The sequence below is a fragment of the Callorhinus ursinus genome, unplaced genomic scaffold (assembly GCF_003265705.2).
Source record: "Callorhinus ursinus isolate GAN/ISIS: 27379988/994484 unplaced genomic scaffold, GSC_fseal_2.0 scaffold3, whole genome shotgun sequence".
In the NCBI taxonomy this organism is placed as follows: domain Eukaryota; kingdom Metazoa; phylum Chordata; class Mammalia; order Carnivora; family Otariidae; genus Callorhinus; species Callorhinus ursinus.
The window spans coordinates 51,639,568-51,662,422 of NW_027397065.1; the positions used below are offsets into that span (position 1 = coordinate 51,639,568).

Consider the following 22,855-nt stretch of genomic DNA (forward strand, 5'->3'; position numbering starts at 1 on the left):
GCAGAGAATGGGCTACTAGCAGTCCCCATCTCATAGGATTAAAGTGAGCTGATATAAGTAAAGCACCACACGTGATACCTGCTAGCAATTGTGATTGTTATACTCACCAAAGTCTTTTCCTCACTCAAGCTTCTATTTCGGGCTTAATTGCCAACACCTCAAGAGAGCCTCCTCTAAACCCCTTCCCCATTCAAAGTCAGTCGCCCCATCCTCAGGTCCCCACAGAGCTTTGCTTGCATCTCCTCCGCAGTCCTTAGTAAGTTGTAAATCAGACTTTCTCCTACTGGATTTGGGAGGCTTCCAGGGCAGAAATCACCCCTGATTGCATTGCCCTTGCTGAATGGAAGTTGATGGAAATGACTTCATTCTCTTGTCAAAAGATAATAGCGAGTCCCCTCCTCCCACCTCCTACCATGGGCACATGGGGCTCTGGGCTGTTTTACTGTCTTTGCTCTTCCTCTGCCCACCCATGCCTGTCTCTGCCTTCCTGCAGGATGAGCATTTCTGTGACTTCGTGGACACCCTCACAGAGTACCAGACCAAGAACATCTTGGCTTCCCCCATAATGAATGGGAAGGATGTGGTGGCCATAATCATGGCTGTGAATAAAGTGGACGGGCCCCACTTCACCAAGACAGACGAGGAGGTAAGAATGCTTTAGAAACTGCTGGGGTGGTCATGCCAGCAGGTGTCCCAGCTCAAGAAGTCCCCTGAACTTGTTACTTGGCCTGGCCTTGACTTCCCCATCTGTAAGATAAGGGGATTAGTGTGATGCTCTCTGAGGGAGACAGGACAGGGTAGTGGTTAGGATGTGGGGCTCCGAAGCCAGGAGTACAGGGATAATTGTCCTGGCTCTGCTAATACCTAAATGTTTGACTTGGGAAAGTTACATAATTTCTTTAAACCTCAGGGTTTTTTTGTTTGTTTGTTTGTTTTTGTTTTACGCAGGCTCCACGCCCAACGTGGGGCTTGAACTCAGGACCCTGAGATCAAGAGTCAGATGCTCTACCAACTGAGCCAGCCAGGCACCTCTAAGCCTCAGTTTTCTTATCTGTAAAATGGGCCTAATTTTACAGTATCCATCTCTCAGGGTGCTTGTGTTGATCAGATAAGATAACTTACCTAAATGACTTATCACAGGGACTGCAAACTCAATAAATAGTAGCAATTTTTCATTAATACGTCCTATGAACATTGACATTCTACATTCTATGAGTTTTACACTCTTACAATGCACCCTTTTATGAGTCAGCATTCCATGATCCATCTGCTCAAATCGCCTCTGCTGCTTTTAAAATATTCAAATATTTGCTGATGGCAGAAGTGGCCAGAGGAGGGATTTCTCCTTCTCATCTATTTCCCCTCATGCTGTTTGATTTCCAGATTCTTCTCAAGTACCTTAATTTTGCAAATCTAATCATGAAGGTATACCACCTGAGTTACCTGCACAACTGTGAGACTCGGCGTGGCCAGGTAAGGGGCTTGGCTCAAGGGAATGGACTGGGCATGTCTTTTTATTGATGCACTGATGTAGTCAGGCTGGAAAGGCAGTGGTTGATAAAAGTGCCTGGGAACTATCAGGGAGTCTCTGCCCAGCACCCCCAGTGTTAATGAGGTAGCCATGTTTGTAAAGCTGTACCCCAGAGGGATGATATGCACAGTTTTCAAGTCAGGCAGCTTAGATTAAGTTGTTAAGCCATTTACCAACTCTAAGACCTTGCGCAAATCACTTCCTCTGTCTGAGCTTCAGTGTTCCCCATTTGAAAAGTGAGGCTATTATTGATTGGTTCCACCCTCAAAAAATATTGTCAATAGCAAATGAGATAATGCACTTGTGTTCAATCAATGTTTGTTATTATTATTCTTATTAACAATTTATGAAATGAAAGAAATGGAAAGAGTCGCACCCAATATAAGCTGGTCAGTTACTTCAGCTCTCTGGGGACTCAGTTTCTCCATCTGTAAAATGGGGATAATTATCCTGTCTTTGTCTCTTGGTTATTGTGAGGCACTGCTTTGTGCCTTAGAAACTTTGACTCTGTTTTTGTGTTTTGTTAAGGTACTGCTGTGGTCTGGGAGCAAAGTCTTCGAAGAGCTTACGGACATTGAGAGGCAGTTCCACAAAGCCCTGTACACGGTCCGAGCCTTCCTCAACTGTGACAGATATTCTGTGGGGCTCTTAGACATGACCAAGCAGAAGGTAAGAAGACTTCAGAAACAGACATCTCCAAGAGCAGGTTAAATATGCAGTGGAACCCAGACTCGCGTCGCACATTCTGTTCACCGGGAAGAGGCAGGGAGGATGTGGCTGGTTGCGAAAGGTCTTCCCAGGTCTTTCATACTGAAGAGTGGAGTACCAACCTTTAAAGGGGAAAAGTCGACCTAGGGCACAAGTGAGTGAAAACAACCTGGTCTTCCCTGGTCCGTGGGAAAAGCAAAAAGCATATGTGAGAAGGCTTGATGAGGTGGTGAAGGTGAGTGATAAAGAGGTACGATGTAGGGTGCAAGCCAGAAAGAAGAAAGTTGCCAACTTCAGGAATTCTCAGAAAATGCACTCAAAGGTGGGCATAAACCTTCCTAATGGTCTGTCAAGCCCACGGCCCATCTGGGCAGTTAAAGTGGAGGCAGATGTTTGGATCTGGTCCCTCTGGATGCTCAGGGGGCAGATCTGCAGAGGCAAAGGACACAGAGACCAATACAGCCCCCTGCAGTATTTTTCAGCCAGGTTTTCCCCAACCAGTTCCCCCCATTTTTCTTTCTCTACCTGTCTCCACTTCCTGCAACTAATAATTTTCTGCCTTGGAATAGAGTTCCAGAGTTATCTAGATTTGTGATTTCTTATCCCAAAGAGCCAAGATCTAGGATTCCTGTCAGTTTCATTTTGTAGGGCCTTGTGCTGAGTGTGGTGCACTGACCAATGCAGACCCTCAAAATATTTCATTTAATGATTAAAGAATTGCAGAATCTGGAGTTGGAAAGGACCTTGGGTCTAGTCCAGAGGCTCCTAGACTTGAATCAGAATCTTCTGAGAACTGTTTAATAGATGCTAGACCATATTTCCTGATAGTCTGCTTTTTTTTTTTTACTTAATGTTTTGTGAACATCTCTCCACATCAGTACATGTGGATTCTTTTTAATAAGGCTTTGTGTTGAAATAGAACATATACACAGAGGCAGGCACTAACTGCAAGTGAATAGGTCAGTGAATTGTATAGCGTGAACATCCCATGTAAGTACCACTGAGATTAAGAGATAGAACATTACTAACACCTCAGAAGCCCCTTGCTTACCCCTTTCCATTAACTTCCATACCCTCCTCCCTGAAGGGGGGAGTTCATTAAAGAAGTCCCAGGTGGGCTGTAGGCTTTACAAACATGGGGAAGGTTTTTGCCCACTTTCAAGAGAATTTTCTTTCTTTTTTTTTTTTTAAAGATTTTATTTACTTATTTGAGAGAGCGAGAATGAGAGAGAGAGAGAGAGCACATGAGAAGGGGGAGGGTCAGAGGGAGAAGCAGACTCCCTGCTGAGCAGTGAGCCTGATGCGGGACTCGATCCGGGGACTCCAGGATCATGACCTGAGCCAAAGGCAGTCGCTTAACCAACTGAGCCACCCAGGCGCCCTCAAGAGCATTTTCTGAGAATTCCCTGAAGTTGGCAACTTTCTTCTTTCTGGCTTGCACCCTACATAGAGCTTCTTTAACACTCACCTTTAATGCCATGTTAGTTTTGCCTATTTTTGAAGTTCCTATAAACAAAATCATACAAATATATACTCTTGTATCTAGCTCCTTTTGCTCAACATTTTGGTTGTAAGATCCGTCTTTATTGCTTCACATAGTGTTCATTCATTCATCTTCATTCTTGTGGAATGTTCCATTATATAAATAATCCTCAAAGTATTTATTCATTCTACTGTTGATGGGCAAAATTTGAGTTTTAAGGTTTGGGTTATTATGAATATTGCTATTACAAACATTATGGTACATATCTTTTGATACACAGTTGTACCCATTTCTGTTAGATGTTTACCTAGGAGTAGAATTTCTGGGTATTGGTTTTAATAGATATTGCCCATCTGATTTTCAAAATGATTTTACACTCCCACTAGCAACGTATGAGGGTTTCCTTACAATACTCGGTATTGCCAGTCTTGTTAATCTTAGCCATACTGGCGGGCATGTGGTGATATCTCATTGGGTATTAATATGAATTCCCCTAATGACTGATGAGGTTGAACATTTTTTCTCATTTATTGACCATGTGGATATCTTCAAAAGAAGTACCTATTCAAGTCTCTTCTCCATTTAAAAAAAATCTTTTGTCTTTTTAAATCTTAGGATTTAAAAAATTAAATCTTAGGATTTGTAGGCATTCTTTATATATTCTAGATAGGGGTTCCTTGTGGAATACACACATTGCAAATACCTTCTCCCACTCTGTGTGTTCATTCTCTTAATAGTATGTTTCAATGAATGTAAATTCTGAATTATAATGTAGTTCAATTTATTGATTTTTTTAATGGTTATTGATTTTTGTGCCCTATTTAAAAAAATCTTTCCTGGCCCCAAGGCATTAAAGATATTCATCTATGTTAACTCTAAAATTTCATTGTTTTAACTTTCACATGTAGCTCTACAATCTACCTGGAATTTTTTAAATGTACAGTGTAAGGTAGGGTTAATATTAACTTTTTTCCATATGAATATCCAATTGACCCAGCACCATTTACTGAAAAGACCATTCTTTCTCCACTGTCCTATTGAAAATATCATCTTTCCCTAACATACCTCTGTCATCAATCAAGTGTCCATATATATTGGACACTTGAGTTTTGGATTTTGTTTAAGAAGGACTTCCCCAACCTTAACATGATGAAGACAATCTGAAATAATCTGATGTGTTCTGATTTTAATCTTTCATTCATCTAGAAATTATGAATGTGTATGGTTTGAGGTAGGGATAAATTTTGTCCCTCACTCATTTTTCTCCAGTTAAAGAATAGTCTATCCTTTCTTCACTGTTTTAAAATGCCACCATTTAGATATGCTATTTTATCATATACCAGCTATCCATATACTCATGGGTCAATTTTTCTGATTTTTGCTTTTAATACAGTTCTTTATGTGATTTTGGTGCAGGTGGGCTATCTACTGATTTTAGGGAACCTCTGATTCTAGTGCAGATGTCCATTTGACTTTTGTATACTTCTGAACCAAATATTTTGCCAAATATCACCGAGTCCAGGAATAAGTCCTTTGACACACCTTCAGGAAGTAGCGAATGAATGAATTCATACAAATGAATGGTTCTTTCATAATCAAAAGAATTTCTTAGTAGTTGAATTCAAAAAGTGCCCAGTTCACACCCTAAAGAATTTGACCTCAGGTGCAGGCTGCTTTGTGTTGTTGTCTTCTGCTCTGTTTCTTCTGAACTCCCTCTCAAAAAGGAAAGTCACATTTAAACAAGAATATTCTGCCTTAGTCATCCCCAAAAGATGGAATAATCTAGTACTTAGAAATGGGCTGGTCCACACACAATCATTCTAACAACCTGCCAGGTAGGTCCAAGGTAGGCTAAGCTCTTATCTGAGCTACTGACATTATGAAAGAAGTCAATAAAACTAACTGAATTGTACATTTTAACTAGGTGAATTATATGGCACATGAATTATCTGTCAATAAAGATGTTTAAAAATAGGTGAAATAAGAAAGAGAGAGATTGAGAGCGAGGAAGGCAAGCGTAAATATGCCCCACTTTCCACCCAGCCCACTGCTTCTCTCTGGGACAATCTTCAAAGCCACTCAGTGTTTGACACAGAGGGTGTCAGCCCAATGTATTTGTCTTTCTTCTGGGCTCCTCTAACATTTGTGTTCTTTTTCCATTGCTGTTTGGTTCTTACCCTGTCCTACCCTACCTAACTGTAGTTACTTGAGTACTCGATTTTCTCCTCCAAGAGACAGCAAGGTCCCCCAGGGTGTGAACTCTGCCTTATTTGTCTCTGCATATCTAGCAGCAAACATGTTGTGGGGCTCAGATAGGCTCCCTATGCACATTTTTCCACAGAACTGAATTTCTTCCTGTTGTGTAGTCAAGACAAAGAGTCCAACTGTGCAGAAGCTTGAGGACATGGAGTTTGAATTTCATGTGGACTTTCTTCTGCTTGTGCTCTGCATGATGGAATAGGTAACCCAACCAAATGAGAAAGAGGCCAAGAGCGGAAGGGCTTAGCATCCTACCCGCAATGGACCCAGGACGAATGGATCACTGTCCCTAATAGCAACAGATGAATGAACAGAGAGGGCAATAAAGCATGGAGGCCTCTTCTGCCAGGCCCAGGAAAACCAGTAGACAAGTGGCAGGGAAGAGCTCGTGTGGTGTCCCAGTGAGTTTCTTCTTCTGAGGCTGTGTGCCCATACAATGCCTTAGCTGGCCCTTTCTCTCTTTCCTGCCTGTATCTTTAAAAGTTGTCTCAAGGGTGTCATCCTTTCTTGTTGGAGCCCAGATGTGAGTCTATCTGTCCATATTTGGCACCATTGTTTTTTCTTTCTTATTTAGGCAAGATATTTTTTTCCCTGATTCCAAAAGCAATTAATTTTATTACAAAAAATTGCTAAATAGAGTCTCACTGCAATTACCCAGAGAAAACCAGTTTTTGATGCTTTGTTGTGAATTCTTTGAGAGCATTGTCTATGGATAGTTAAGCATTGGGGTTACGTGATCTATATTTTTTGTCACCTCACATTTCTCACTCATCAGTGAGACAAGGGCATCTTTTTAACCAACATACAGACGTCTGTAGCATTACTGTTAATAGATATACCATAATTGTCTAATAAGTCTCCTCTTAATTGGACACTTAGGTTGTTCCTAACTTTTCACTACTATAAATGATGCTACAGAGGACATCGTTTTAGCTAAACCTTCTGTCACATGCTTAGCATGTCCTTAAGGTCAATTTCTTAGACACAGAGAGCCCAGTTTCCTTCTCATGTCCCCTCCCACAGTGTGGGGAGCGTGAGGGTTTTCCATCTCAGCTCCTGTTTGTTGCTGAATGATTAGACAGGCTTAGTTCGTCAGTATCTTGAGGCACAGGCATAACCAACATCCTCTAATGCTAATGAATTTTGCCTCCCTTCCAAGCTTAGTTTTTAGTGAGCTCTTCCCACCTTCCAAATTTCAGTGATAGATGACTCATATAGGTGGGTCTTCTTTTCTTAATCTCCTTTCTTTGACCTATTTTCAAGACATGTAATTATTGTCTTTCTCATTCCTAGGAATTTTTTGATGTCTGGCCAGTCCTGATGGGGGAGGCTCCACCCTATTCTGGTCCCAGGACTCCGGATGGAAGGGTAGGTCTCTCTCTGGCCTGTATGAGCTAATGTTTATTGAAATACAAATGTAAGGCACTGTAGACCTTGCTGACATTTCTTTTTCACTTAGATATTTATCTTCTCTGGGTTGGGTCATTTCCCTTGAAGGTCTGATAATTGTTCATAATTGCCACACCTTGTAATTTGCAAGGTATTTTTAATATCTTGCTAGAGTTTCAGAGTAACGTGGTGGGATTGACTAAGGAAGAATTAATATTCTCATTCCACAGATAAGGAAAGAGCCCCAGAAAGGTCAAAGCTATCTGCTCAAAGACTCACCCAGCAAATGTTTAGAATTGCAGGCAATTAGAGCTGGAAATAACCTTAATATCTAATTGTATAAATTGATAGCCAGAAGGTCAATTCCAGCCAACAGATAAACCTATTTGGCTGCATACATTTAAAATTGTTTCCTTTTACTTATTTTTTTTAATTTGTAGCTTAACATTAAAAAGTCAAGATATTTCCCATAAATATCAGATTCTCAGTTTCTTTTTTTAAAAGTGGAAGATCAGTCGAAACTGGACCCACAGTCCCACAGGGTAAATATTTTTTTTAAGATTTTATTTTTAAGTAATCCCCATACCCAATGTGAGGCTTAAACTCACAACCCCAAGATCAAGAGTCACACAGTCTGCCGACTGAGCCAGCCAGGCGCTCCAACAGAATGAATTTGGTGGGAGCGAAGTAGCAGCTACCTCCTTAGAACCTGGTCTGAGCTCTCTAGTTTGCCAAAGTCCTCTCCATTCCCCTGGTGTCCCCCTGCCCCCAGCCCCTGCTTTCATTTATGGTTCCTTCAGATCTCTCCAGGCACTAGAGTTTGTGACCTCTGCTTTCATAGCATTGCTTTATTTTATTTTATTTTTATATTATTTTATTAAGATTTTATTCATTTATTTGAGAGAGAGACAGAAAAAAAACATGAGTGGGGGGGCAGAGTGAGAAACAGACTCCCCGCTGACTCAGCTGGCTCCATCCCAGGATCCTGAGATCTGACCTGAACCAAAGGCAGGGGGACACACAGCGCCCCCCATTGCTTTATTTTAAAAGATGAGGCATCAACACCTTAGAGAAGCTGAAATGACAGCTGTGGGGAGGAAAAGATGAGGCGGGGTAATCAGATCTGTCACTCAAACAACCCAGGGAACCTGTAGAATGACTGAATGACCGTACTTGAGGCCACACAGGACAAGTAAGCAGCGGAGTCATGCCCAGAATTGAATTTTAGTCTTGTGTTTGCCCCACAAGATCTTTTAGCCTGTCTGAAATTGTGTGTCAATTTCTGCTAGGAGGCCTCATTCCACCCAGCCAACCCTAACCCAAATTAATGTGTGCGTGCACGCTCACGTGGGTGAATATGTGTGTATGATAGACTTTATTTAGTCTTAATTCAAACTCCAAGAATTCAAAATTAACACCCTTGCCTGTGAGCTTCATGAACACACCAGGAAAGAGTTCACTCTGGAAATCTACATCATCTGCTGTGCTTTATCCATAGTAACTTTTTTACCTGCTCTTGTTCCGCTTCAAACTACTGTTCCACCCCCACAATTCCATGATTTCATTTGGGAAGACCGAGTCTTCAAGCACTGCATCACGTGCTACTGTCAGAAAGCAACCCAGGGACACTTATTTTTAAGCACAGCTTTTCGTGTTGGTCTAGTTGACGTGTTCTCACGGAGCTTTCTCTCCAATTCATGGAAGAGCTGGGTCTGTATCTTCTGGAAATGCAGAAGGAGAAGATCTGTAATAGAGGTCACTGTTGGGTTCAGACACCACCAACTTCAGTTACCTTCAGCTTCCTAGGCTGCTTTTAATATTCAGCTCTCTGAGCGAAGCCCTGAGGTCAGAGGTCATCCATCTCCAACTCCAGGATGGCCAGAGAAATGCTGGGCTCTGAATTATCCGGCTTTTCAAGATGGAGCTGAATGGAACATTTTCTTACTGAGCGCCAGTCCAGGAAATGCTGCCCACCATTTGATTGGTTTCCCTGAGGTGACTAGCGCACTTATGGTTAAGACTGTCCTTTCCAGAAACCTTTCTACATCTCAGGTAGCAAGGGCTCTGTCCTTGCAAGAGTATGAGGCATTAGGTTGTGATGGCGAAGGCCAGAGGGCAAAGGACTTTGGTTTGGGTTGGTTGCTAACCTGTGGGGTGAACTCGATTTTCTCATCTGTCTGAACTCATCTCCAAGGTCAGTTCTAGGTCTAGGACACAGCTAGGGAGGAGACACACATAGGCTTGAGCTGGGGCCCAGACCCAGCATGACAGGATTGGCCCAAAGTGGATCTTTTAGAAAGACTGCGCTCAGAAAGAGCAAGCCTCAGTTCAGATCCCTGCTTTGCCAGCCAGTTATGTGGCCTTGGACAATCTCTCTTAACCTCACCTTCCTCATCTGTAATGCCTGGATAATCAAGATGGCCTGGCCAGGCCGCGGTAGCTAGAGCAAACCACACGCTGACACATAATAGGCAAACAATCATCATGGCTACCAGCGTTGAATCTGATTATCTGCTGGCACTTTACCTGGACAATGTTATTTACTCTTCTCAACAGGTTCATAAAGGAAGTATCCTCATGATTTCCATTTCACGGTTAAGGAGATTGAGGTTACGAGGGGTCAATTCATTTGCACAAATTTAAATGCAGGATGCTTTTCTTTCTGGTAACTCATTACAGTCCTGCTTTTTAGCATTCCCTCTGGCCTTCTAACAGCCTCACACTTTAAGTGCCACATTCACGTGAGAAATACAGCTTTGGTCTGGACTTTGATCAATTAGCCTCTCCAAATTGTGAGTCTAAAGATCACTAACAGCAGCTACACCTCACTTCATCTCCTTTTATTTATTTATTTGACAGAGAGAGAAACAGCAAGAGAGGGAACACAAGCAGGGGGAGTGGGAGAGGGAGAAGCAGGCTTCCCATGGAGCAGGGAGCCCGATGTGGGGCTCGATCCCAGGACCCTGGCACCATGACCTGAGCCGAAGGCAGACGCTTAACAACTGAGTCACCCAGGCGCCCCTCATCTCCTTTTAAAAATAAAACATTGTACATGTGTGTGTTTTCATTATTAAAAGGTTATACAGGCTGATTAGGCTTTGTGGGGAAAAAAAACTGCACTCGTTTAAAAACGGGTATATTTCTGTGCAGGATAATTTTGCTATGGCTGTGTTTTTGGCCCTTTCAAAGCCCCTTGTGTTGTAGCCTCAGCTGCTCAGGTGGAAGGTAACAAAGGAGCTCATTGACGGCTCAGTTTTGACTTTCCAAAGGCTGGTGAATTCTTAACATGAATATGGCCTTGAAGGCAACTGGGCTGAGCTGCAGTGTATGGAAAAGCCCTATTTACCTAAAGTACACTGATTTTTTTGTTGCTTTCTGTGAAAGTAAATTGATTCTCCTGTGGGCTTCAGAAAGAAAAAAAAAATCCATTTCTAACCTTTCTAAAGGAGTCTCATAGAGACCCCTGGAGGTGGAAGCCTGGGGGGGCCCAGGGAGCCAGCAGCTTGTCTCAGGGAGCAGCCCAGACCCAAGGACAGATGACCTAAAACAAAGAGCCGAAGAGGGTCGAGGTCATAGAAGTCGGCCTTCTTTTCCCCACAGAAGGACACTTAGCTCTGCCCAAGTCTCAGCAGATAACGCCGACCGCCACCTTTGCTTTCAGGAACTGCCTACAGGATACAACTTCACTTTCAAAAATGTCCTCAGCACAATTTGTTTACATTTATTGAAAAAGCGATACATGAGCATGTGAAAAGCTCACACTGTACAAAAGGATACACCACAGAAATCCAGCCTCCCCTGAGGCAGCCAGTGGGAGCAGTCTATCCTTCCAGGAACATCTACAGATGCCCAAATATTCCTAGAATTCTACCACCAGCATCAACACCCTCAACAAATGGGATGCTTCTGGTTTGTGCCTTACTTTCCCAGCTTGACGACACTTTGGCACCTTCCTCTGTCAGCACAGATACAGCTACGTTGTTCTGGAGACATGCAGAGCATCCACTGGACGCAGGCACCTGGCAGCCACCCTCCTGGTGACAGCATTACGTTGTCTCCAGACTTCTGAAAGTAGTCTGGCTGAGAGCCCTGGCTGGGGCAAAGGATGCTTTTACCCACATTTAGAAGTGTGTCTCTAGGATTCATGACCACATATGGAATTGCTGGGTCAAAGAAGATATGCATTTTAATCTACGAGGGATATGGCTAACCATCCAACCACAATCTTAGAATCGTAGCTGGGAAGAACTTTGGGGATTATCTAGTTTGGGGATTATCTATTTTCTGATTGTCTTTAGACCCCTCCAGGTCCACAGTGCTTGCCTTGGCCAGACTAACGAGGAAGGTAGAAGGACAGGAAAGGCCGTGAGAGAGAACAAAGAGAGACGCAGGATCTCCATGTGCCCAGCTCTGCCCCATTAGGGCAGCTGAAACAAACACATACCACCGGTTTTCCAGCTGGGGAAACTGAGCCCCCAGGAGTGCACACAGTAAAACCAAGACTAGAGCATGAGTCTTAGTGGCTGCTAGTCAGAAGGAGCAGAGCCTCTGGAACTTGAAGAAAGTCATGATCACCTGCAACCAAATGGATGTTCAGACACCTTTGACTGAATCAGGAGTTTCCCTTTGTGGAGGTTGTGAGTCAGGAGACCAGATGTGGCTCAGGTATCTACATTTACATCTCTAGAGCAGTACTTCTCAAAATACTGCACTCAAGGAACAGCTTTGTTGGTTTGTTTTTTTAACTTATTAATTTATTAATTTATTTTTTAATTTTTTATTGTTATGTTAATCACCATATATTACATCATTAGTATTTGATGTAGTGTTCCATGATTCATTGTTTGTGCATAACACCCAGTGCTCCACGCAGAATGTACCCATCACCAGGCTAACCCATCCCCCCACCCCCCTGGTTTTTTTTTTTATTTCCAATCCACTCTGGACTGATACTTTTCAAAATGGGATCACACTATATAACCAGAAAAATTAAAAATTTCAAAGACATGCAAATTGTAAATCCCCTCCCCTTCTTTATTAGTCTCAACAGACCTAACTTAACTCAGTCAAACGGCTATATTCAAGTTTCTAAACACTGACTCTCAATTTCTGTTTTTATCTCATCATGGAATGGTACCAGATGGTCTGCTGATAGTCCCAGTCCAGGGTCCATGCTTTGAATAGCCCTGTTCTGGGTGAGAGTGATACAGAGAGTAAAACACTGTATTAGGTTAACATAAGGTTAACCTTCAGTAGCGTCACAGAAAGAGCCCTGAGAGTAGGAGTCAAGGGTTTCACTCCTGTCCTGACTCACTGTCTACTATAAAATGAGTCCCTTTCTTCCTCTCTCTGGGTTTCATTTTTCCCATTTGTAAAATGGTTTCTAACCTGTCCATCGCAGCTGGGTGTTCAGAGGATCTAATAAGGTGATGGAATTTTCCCTGGAGAGTTAGGGGAATATCCAGTATCCCACTGCCAATATCCCACTTCATGTTAGGAAGTCATGTAACTGAACAGATCTACTTTAGAGGATGGGAGTTTTAATGGTACAAGGAGGTGGGAGGGATGGAAGAGGTGGAAAGTGAGTTGGGGGGCATGAAGTAAGTTTGGAAGGACAAGTCTGGAAGAGATGACACAGCAATGAGAGCAGCTGAGTGATGGGAGTCAAGGAGAAAGGGGGGCTGGAACCATGGAGCTGAGCCCTGCACGGGTGGCTGAGTTGACCATAACTCTAAATGGACAGGAGTCTCCTTTCCACCTCCCTCTCTCCCTGGACTCCAGAAAGCAGTCTGTCTCTCTTTCTTCTTGCGATCAACCCCCAGCTCCCCTTGGAACACTTCCTATCCCTCTTGCCCAGATCCCAGCCCCTGCCTGGCCACAGTGAGCTGGTTTTGAAGGTTAAGCACACTGAATCACGAGTCAGCTGAGGACAGTGAGCTCCAGAGGCAGCCGGGACACACCCTGAGAGGGCCAGGCTGGTGTTTCTGGAAAACCACAGAGTACTTGGTAAAGAACAAGCCCTGTCTCATGGACACCCTCATGCTGAAGTTCTGTGTCTGGCTCTCATGTTATAGATTTCTTTATTTCTTTTGCCTAGGAAATCAACTTTTACAAGGTCATTGACTACATCCTACATGGCAAAGAAGACATCAAAGTAATCCCGTAAGTTTCTCCTCAAAACAGGTAGAATGGTAAGCATGTTATCGATGTCCATTGATACTCATTCCAAGATCAACACTAAGCAAATCCAAGAGGGCCACACACTTGGTCAGAGACAGGAAGAGCAGTAAGGAGACAGTGTGGAAGAGCAGAAAGACCATACAAGTTGGGAAGAGAGGCTGCATGTTGTTGAGTCAGCTCCTGGGAGTTCTGGTCTCAGGCCTCAGTTCCCCATCTACAGAACGAGACCGTGGGATCTGATTAGGGCTTTCCCGTGGTTTCTGGTGGAGGCACATCTGGGGCCCAGCCAGGGAGGTGAGGCAAAGGCAAGCAGCTGGCGCAAGGAAAGCTCATTCTCTGTTGTCCTCTTCTTCCTGGACCATGGAGGATGGAAAGGAAAGAATTCCCAGAGGGTGAGGCTTCCACCTCCCTGTACGTGGTAAGGACTCAAAGGCCATTTTAAGATTCCAACAGTCAAGAACCTTCTTCAGTAGAAGCTTGTACTTTTTTGTACTTTTTTCTGTCAGAAACCGAGCTGTCTTGTTATCTGAATATTGTTATATGAATACTGTTATTTGAAATCTTCTCTGTGCTAAGAGGCACACTCACAGTTCTGCCTTGAAATCAGCTCACTTTCTGAACTGACTTGCAGACACCTCCAGGCCAAAATCAGACTCTGGGATTTTCCTTCAGTCACCTTAATCTTTAAACAGTGGGTATGAGAGGCCACAATGGGAGTTGATCTTGGTCATTTAGAAATAGACTCGGTTTTGGGGCGCCTGGGTCCTCAGTTGGTTAAGCGACTGCCTTCGGCTCAGGTCATGATCCTGGAGTCCTGGGATCGAGTCCCGCATCAGGCTTCCTGCTCGGCAGGGAGTCTGCTTCTCCCTCTGACCCTCTTCCCTCTCGTGCTCTCTATCTCTCATTCTCTCTCTCTCAAATAAATAAAATCTTTAAAAAAAAAAAAAAGAAATAGACTCGGTTTTGGCTCAGGTTGTGATCTCAGGGTCATGAGACTGAGCCCCGTATGGGGTTCCTTGCTCAGCTCCGAGTCTGCTTAAAACTCTTAAAACTCTCCCTCTCCCTCTCACTCTGCCCCTCCCCTCTGCGCTCTCTCTCTTTCTCAAATAATCTTTTTTTTTTAAGTAACTTGAAGAGATTATATACCATAATGCAGCACTGAAACAGAAAGTTGCTTTGAATGGCACAAAAAGATAGGAAAAGTGTGGAATGTAAAAATCTATTTCTAAATTCTAAATTCTAAAAGACCTCTTTTGATATTAATAAGGTAATAATCCCAAGTGCAAAAAACATTGTGTCACAGATGAACGGGTAGCGTTTTACCTTTCTAGTTACATGTAGGGAATGGTCTATCTAGGAACAGTTGACTTTCTAGGTATGAGGAAATACTGTACATCCTGTTTATAAGAGACCTATCTAAAAGACAAGAATACAAGAGAGGTTGGTGGTAAAAGAATGAAAAAAATATATACCATGCAGACGCTAATAGAAAAAACTAATGTAACTATGTTAATATCAGATATCAGATAAAACTGGATAATACAACAAAGAGCACAAGTGGAGATAGAGTCAATTCTTAATGATTAAGGGGTTAACTCACCTGGCCATGACCGGAAGCTATTACAATTCTAAATCTGTATACGCTTCATAACATGGCCTCAAAAAAAAGCGAAAGGGGACAGCAATATAAGAAGATATAGGCAGATCCATGTTTGCTAATTGATAGGAGGAGCAGACTAAAACATAATACAGAATATTTAAATAACACAGTTAAACTTAACTGGATGGATACAGAGAGAACACAGTACTCCAACCCCAAAACCAGAGGACACTCAGTCTTTTCAAGCATACGTGTGACATTTATAATAACTGGTGATAAATGGGCCACAAAGTAAACTTCATATATTTCAAAAGACTGAAATAATACATAGAATGTCCCCTGGTCACAACGAAAAAATCCTAGAAACCAATAACAAAAAACTAATTAGGACAGTCTTTATATGCAACGAGAAACTAGAAGGCCAGGAGCCCTGTGGATGTAGTCCATACAGATTGGCCTCCTGGCACAGGGAGGGGAGGGTTCAAGAGTGGATCCGGAGGGACAGACAGGAGCTGTCTATCACATCATCTCAAGAAATTAACAACAAGGGGCGCCTGGGTGGCTCAGTCATTAAGTGTCTGCCTTCGGCTCAGGTCATGATCCCAGAGTCCTGGGATCGAGCCCCGCATCGGGCTCCCTGCTCCATGGGAAGCCTGCTTCTTCCTCTCCCACACCCCCTGCTTGTGTTCCCTCTCTGGATGTGTCTCTCTCTGTCAAAAAATAAATAAAAATATTAAAAAAAAAGAAATTAACAACAAACCAGCAAAAAAATGAGCCCAAAGAATAAACATAAGCCCAGAAATTAATAACATAAAAAGACAAATGAACGATTCATGAAGATCTTAATGTATCTTTCCACATTTATATCTTTTCTCACAACAAAAAAGTATAATCTTACAATAAATAAAAGATAATAATACCAAAAATTATAATATTGTCGTGAGGGATAAATGAATACATAGAGCACCCAGCTTAGTGCTCGGTGCATGGCAGGAGTTCACCGTACATGAGTTCCCTCAGTCTCTCTGTGGAATTAAGCTACCTCTCGCTGGGTATTAATGGAGGGAAAAGATGGTGGCGGCTTTTGTTCAGCAATCGAAGTTGTCCCTTTTCTTGGATAATCACACTCAGTGTGCCATCATAAAATGTATCCATCATGCTTTTTTTCCATGTCTAAATTTGAAACATGAAGATGCTTAGACAAGGTTTGGGGCTCATTCAGGCATAGGGGATGTAAGCAGGAGTTGAGAGTCATGAGAGAGTAGAGAGGGGCAAAGACCCAGATTCAAGGTTTTAGTCCAACTGTCCCTACATCAAAAGTTACCAGTTGTCTTTGGCCTTTACAGGAATCCACCTCCTGATCACTGGGCTTTAGTAAGTGGTCTGCCCACCTATGTTGCCCAGAATGGCCTGGTAAGTAACACAACTTGGAAGGGGGAGAGTCTTGAATCAGTCGGAAGAGTGAAAGGATTTCAGATCGAGACAGTGGGAAACACGATGGGGAGTGTGGGGCTCTCAAAGCCTGACTCTCATTTCTCAACTCACTTGACACTTGGTCCGAGGACATGAACAGAGAATTGACGTCTGAGGAAATATGAAATACACAGAGAAATAATCCTTAGATGGGAAGGTGCTTGGTCTCACTGACAAGAAAGACACTTGCTCGTGTGTCAGGGACAAAAGCATATGGCAGACTGGTCTCCCAGGCTCACCATGGACCCAGTCCCAGCCTCGCATTCCAGAGACTCAGTTGCCACTCTTTACCCCTCATCCCTGCCATATTTCCAGCTGTACAATGTACAGCAGAGTTCAAATGCTCCATCTCCCACCACGCCCCACCCACTTGGGGTCAAAAATGGAGTAAGCATCCCCTGCCCTAGAGAGAAAGGTCTTGTCTATTAGCTGCACATCACCCCCATATTTGAGCCCGGTCACCCCCTTTATCCTTCCCCAGGCACACACTACTCAATGCTGCTCACGTAGCAAGAAGTTTATATATTGAATATTTTCTAGGTACCAGGCACTGTCATTGGCTTTGGGGATAGACAGATAGATGTACCAGGTACAGCTTCTGTTCCGAAGCTCATAATTGAATGGGGAACGATCTTAAACAGATTCTTATATACAATGTGATGAGGACACAAGAGAGATATACTGGGTATATTCTAGGAACCCAGAGTAGGAGGCATATAAACCAGGCTTTTCTTCCTAGAGTGTTAGTCTGAGTGGTTTTAAAATAAGTAGGTGTTAGGCAGGCAGGAACAGGAAAGGGGATTCAAGATGAAGGCAACAACTTGAGCAAACCCAGGCCTGGAGTTCTGACTGGCATGGTGTGTGCAGTCCAGTGTGGCCGGAATATTAGGTCTGAGAGAGGAAGAGGTCCAGAGATGAGGCTTGAGGGGGAGGGGAGCGCCAGATAGCAGTGGCCTTGGATGCCAGGTCGCGGGGGCGCAACGTTAATCTGTAGACAATGAGCTTTTACGCAAGAGGTTGGCATAGCCAATTTTCATTTTCAAAACATAACTCTGAGAGATCTGAAGGGATTAAGAGGCAGAGCACAAAGTACATCCTTACCAGCAAGAGAAGAGGAGCGTCTCAACAAGGGCAGACAGTGAAGAGTCCCAGCATGGCCCACAGCCATTGAGTGCCTAGGAGCCACGCAGTAAATAAATTTGCTCGTTTGATACTCACACAAGTCTGACAGAGACAAGATGGAGAGAGGGAGATCAGGGATCAGATCTCATACCAGGAGGGTAAAACTGGCAGGACTTTGTGATTGTGAGCAGAGAGGGAGGGAGAAAGAAGGGTCAGAGCCAATTTCGGGCTTCTGGGTTGGATGAGTAGTGCTGCCATCAGGTTTGGATAGAAGATGAGGAGGTCAGTTTCAGACAAGGTGACACTGAGACATTTTTTTGGTAGCAAATGTCCAGTAGGCAGCTGAAGCGATGACTCTGAAGCTGTGGGAGAGAGGAGGGACGGAGATGGGGATGTGGAAGACATCAGGACCAGATGGTACTTGAGACCATGTGTGTGAATGAAGTCACCAGGGAGAGTGAGAGGGGCCTGGGGTGGGATATTGTTGGATGCCAGCATTTAAAGATTAGGTGGAGAAAGAGGAGTGTGTGAGGGAGGATCAGAAGGAGGGCTCAGAGGTATCTGGAGATCTGGGAGTGAGTAGTGTCATGGAAACCGGGGAAGTAGAGAGATGGCCAAATGCAGCAAAAATGATCTAGCGAGATAAGAACTGAAAACCCTATTGAGTTTGGCAGTTAGATCACTGGTGGCCCCGATAGGTGCATATTTGGTGGTGAGGTGGAGGTGGGGACCCGCATGTGGTCTGCCGAGGTGTGGATGGGTAATGAGGAGGTAGAGAATCGCAAAAGAAAAGAACGGGAGAAAGCCTGGATGGTTGCTACTGGGACTATGTTTGGGTCGAGGGAGGATTTCATTTTCCAGGATGGGAGAGACTCAAGCAAGCTCATGGATGAAGGGAAAGAGCCCTCGGAGAGGTCAGAGATCAGGAGGGAACAATGGCAACTGATGGAATTGGTCTAAAGAGAGGCCAGTTCTGGAACAGGAGTGGAGACAGCTCACCCTCTGAGACCACAGGATGGTCAGGGCCAGTGGGTCTGGCTGGGTTACTTCAAGCTCATATTGGTGCCTTTTTGAGAACTAGAAAATAGTACCCCTTCAGTGGACGAAAAGAGAAAGACGAGGAGCATGGCTCTGCAAACAGGCTGAGTCAAGAATAGGCTGGATTTCAGCTCCCAGTCAGCCCTTCAGTGAGATGTTTTTGTGCAGTACACACACTATGCAACGGTACAGAGAGGTCCCATGGGCAGGCCTCTGGAGTGATCAGGTAAGTCCCATATGTATGGTAGGGTAAACTGGTTCAGTTTTTAGGAGAGGAGTCTGGCAACGTAAAACCAGAGCTATCACACTTTTTATTTCTCATTCTACTTTGGGGTTTATGCCCCAAGAAAAAAACTCTTTCTTTACAAAACAAACAATACCAAACCTAAGTGTAATTGATTTAAAGATGCTTAGAGTGGCATTATTTACACTAATAATGACAAAAATTGGATACAACTCAAATGTTTAACAAAAGAGAAACAATACAATGAGATACAATACGGCTATTGAAAATGACAAACTGTAGCCTCAATTTTTCCAAAGCTTGGAAATGACTAAGGAGTGAAGCAAATGGCAAGAAATAATGTTTATAAGGTAGCTTTTCTGTTCAGTGGCCTCAGTTAATCATTGAAAGCCATCTAGAGCATGTCTACCTGAGGAAAAGAATGTGAACGCCTTGGGCAAGTACGTAGTGTTTCTGAAGATAGCACGCAGGGCTCACTGGGTATGCTATCGAGTCTAATCACGGCTCCATTATTCCTCTTCATGGCTTTCAGATTTGCAACATCATGAATGCGCCTGCGGAGGACTTTTTTGCATTCCAGGTAAGTCACTATTTGTTTGGTCTCTTAGTCATCTGATTTTTTTTTCCCCTAAAGAGGGTTCGAATACATTAAAATCCATCTATTGATTGGGAAGCAGTCTCAACAAAGTAAAAATACGGATGGAAAAAAATCATGTGCCCATGGAAGTGGGGCGGGAATGACTTTGGTAAATTCCAAGGTTTCATTTGGTTTTAATGTTCACACGCTTTGCTTTCTGGCCTCCGGACCTTTGCTTGTGTTGTTCCCCTGCCCCGGAACCATCCTGTCCTGCCCAAATACTCTCTGCCCTTCAGTACAACCTCAAATGCTCTGAAACTTCTATGAAGTTTTATTCTGTTTCCTCTGGCTAATATCATTTCTGTCTCTTTGGGATTTTCATGGAATACTGTTTAGCACTCCATTTGATTTTATCTGTCTTTTTCACAAATGTTTATGGAGGGCGTTGTCTGTGCCAGGATTTGACACAGGGCTACACTGGCCGCAACGGTGGACCAGACAGACATGGTCTTTATCTCCAGGGGGGCTCATGATTGCATGGGGAGAAAGGCCATGGAGTGCTGGCCAGAGGACAGAAGGATAGAGGAGGGAATCTTTCTGGGGACCTGACTTAATCTGGAAGGAATCAAGGAATGTCCCTGAGCAATTATGTTGGGGCAGCAAAGAAAGGAGAGAAGACTACAGGAAAGAGAGAGCTTGTTGGAAGGACCTAGAGTAGCCCAATGAATCCGAGGGAGAGAGAGCATGGAGAGTGGCAGGAGGAGATTCTAGAGAAGTAAACCAAAGCCAGATGACACATGGTGAGGACAGATGACACATGGCCTGGAGTTCTCCATACTATATTCCCCTTACTTTATCTTTTATTACCTTTCTTTGCTTTCAGATTAATTCCTCTCAGCAGAATATCAGCTTCCTTTGGTCAACGGTTGGGCCTTATCTTTCCTAATATTTTCAGTTCCAGGTGGCCTATGGATATTTGTTGAGGTTAGCCCGCCAGATGGAAGAAAAACAAAGCATTAGCAATCAGGAAATAATTAAGAAGAAAATAAAAATGATTCTTAGAAAAATTAGTGAATTATTTTTTTACTCTTTGAGGAACATCATGAAAGAACTTAGCAAGGATATCCTTCCAAAGTTAAAGTTGTATGTCTTGTGTTGGGATTTTGATCGTATCCGTGTGACGAGCTCGAATGGTTGCTGAGAGTGGCTAACCTGATTATAACGGTACAGAACTTGGTCCCTACCCAATTAATTCCATTTACCCACACTAAAAAAATCAAATCTGATCTTGTTTTTGGATTCTAGACTTCTTCCTCCAACTCATCCTCTACAAAGTAGCCTGAGTAATTTTTCGAAACTCAGGCTGCATCAAGTAACTTCTCTGCTTAAAAATCATTAATGCTTTCTTGTTTGGCTTTCAATAAAACCTGTCTCCTTATCATGGCCTTCAGAAGGAAGGTGTTTCCCGAAGTTTAGGTAGAGACTTGAGGGGAAGGCAGAGCTGGAACTCATGTCTCCTGACCAATAGCCCCTTGCTCTTTGGGCTGTAATCTGCATCCTCCTGGAGTCACTTTCCCACCAGGTGCTGACTTCCAGTGTTACTGAAATCATCATTGTCATCATCATCACCATCTCACCACCTTAAGAATCTTAGAACTTTGGGATTGGAAGACTCTCCAAGTACAGGAAGACTTCCTTGACTTCCTTCCCTCCTCTGGCTCCCCCAGAACCATAAGAAACTCCCCACCTGCTGTGCAGTTGCTCGCTTACCATCCAGATTATGAGCAACCTGAGGATAACTTTTGTGCCTCATTTGCCTTGGTTTTTTCGATTTCTAGCTCAGTTAAATGTTTAATATTTTATGAATTCATGAGAAAAGAGTCTAGAAATGACCTAGCCCAGTCTTTCCCATGTTATAAGTGATAAAAGGGAGAGGCTTAGACAGAGGGGGAAATGACTCACAAAGGGCACCTTACGACTGACCGAGAGACTTCAGCTCCCCTGTCTCATTCGTTCCGTGAGCCAGAGATTCTTGCTACCATCCCCATCTACAGATGAGACAGTTGAGGCCCACTGAGATAAAATGACAGGCCAAAAGTAACCCAGGAAGTCACGTCAAGAGTCAAGACACAGGGCGCCTGGGTGGCTCAGATGGTTAACCGTCTGCCTTTGGCTCAGGTCATGATTCCGGGGTCCTGGGATCGAGTCCTGCATCAGGCTCCCTGCTTCTCCCTCTGCCTCTCTCTCTGTCTCTTATGAATAAATAAATAAAATCTTAAAAAAAAAAAAGAGTCAAGAGACAAACAAACAAGATCTTTAATGATGGCTTTGTTAAGCCCTTTCCAGCACCTGGTAGCTTGTGGGAGACACCGTGAATTAGACTCTGAACGATCAGAAGCAGGTGATACACTCCAGATTACCTTAACCTCTTCTCAGAGCAGGCAGGTGAAAAACAAAGCACAGAGCCCATCATTAAGCCACAGGTTTTGTTGACATAGCCACAGTCTGCTTTGTTTACCACCTACCCACAGACCCTAGTTGTTTTGCAGTTTTCATTTTATAGATATTACCTGGAAAGCACAGGCACTTTTTAAATAGGCTTAAATAGCTGGCGTGGCAGAAAGTCTGAAAGTTCTGACGCACAGAGGCTCATGAACTGTATGGTATTTAAACTCATCGGAACCCCTCTGCTCCCCCTCTGTTGTTGCATATGTTGTTGATAACGAGCAGACAGAATTATTGTTCCCTTGTCCTTTTCTGACTGCTATTTCTAGGGCGAGTTCTGGCCAGATTTCTGAATGAAAGGTCTTCCCGAACAGTAACAGATTTATAAACCTACTCTGGCTTCTCTTGTAGAAAGAGCCTCTGGATGAGTCTGGATGGATGATTAAGAATGTCCTTTCTATGCCAATTGTGAACAAGAAGGAAGAAATTGTTGGGGTGGCCACGTTTTACAATCGCAAAGATGGGAAGCCCTTTGATGAGATGGACGAGACCCTCATGGAGGTACGGTTTGGGAGGAGGCCTTTGCCATTGGGTTGCAGCGTTGGCTTGTTGCCAGCATGTGGGAGGCCCTCACTTGGGAAGGGGTGGGAGCTCACCTTTTCGAAGCAACTCTGACTCAGCCTCAACGTCCGCTCTCTTTGCTCCCACTTCTGCACTACCGTGTGCTGTCAGAGAAATCCACATTCCCTTTGAAACAAATTTTAATTAATAAACTTCACCTTTTAGCATTTTTAGGATCATGGCAA

The 22,855-nt window shown here is 43.6% G+C and overlaps 2 protein-coding genes across 4 annotated transcripts in view; one reads left to right on the plus strand and one right to left on the minus strand.

The window, feature by feature from the left end:
• Window positions 1-22,855, minus strand: part of SLC26A2 (solute carrier family 26 member 2) — a 65,779-nt gene that overhangs the window by 39,204 nt on the left and 3,720 nt on the right. For both annotated transcript variants that reach the window (XM_025867264.2, XM_073890875.1), the window contains exons 2-3: window positions 22,706-22,796; window positions 20,472-20,570 (exon numbers count right to left, since the gene is read on the minus strand). The gene's annotated coding sequence lies outside the window, so the exon portion shown is untranslated. The remainder of the gene's footprint in view (window positions 1-20,471; window positions 20,571-22,705; window positions 22,797-22,855) is intronic.
• The window catches only part of PDE6A (phosphodiesterase 6A), a 56,591-nt gene that overhangs the window by 7,557 nt on the left and 26,179 nt on the right, over window positions 1-22,855 (plus strand). For both annotated transcript variants that reach the window (XM_025867262.2, XM_073890874.1), the window contains exons 2-9: window positions 494-646; window positions 1,384-1,473; window positions 2,060-2,200; window positions 7,275-7,349; window positions 13,468-13,532; window positions 16,497-16,563; window positions 19,560-19,607; window positions 22,461-22,610. In XM_025867262.2, the coding sequence (XP_025723047.1) occupies window positions 494-646; window positions 1,384-1,473; window positions 2,060-2,200; window positions 7,275-7,349; window positions 13,468-13,532; window positions 16,497-16,563; window positions 19,560-19,607; window positions 22,461-22,610 (789 nt within the window). The remainder of the gene's footprint in view (window positions 1-493; window positions 647-1,383; window positions 1,474-2,059; window positions 2,201-7,274; window positions 7,350-13,467; window positions 13,533-16,496; window positions 16,564-19,559; window positions 19,608-22,460; window positions 22,611-22,855) is intronic.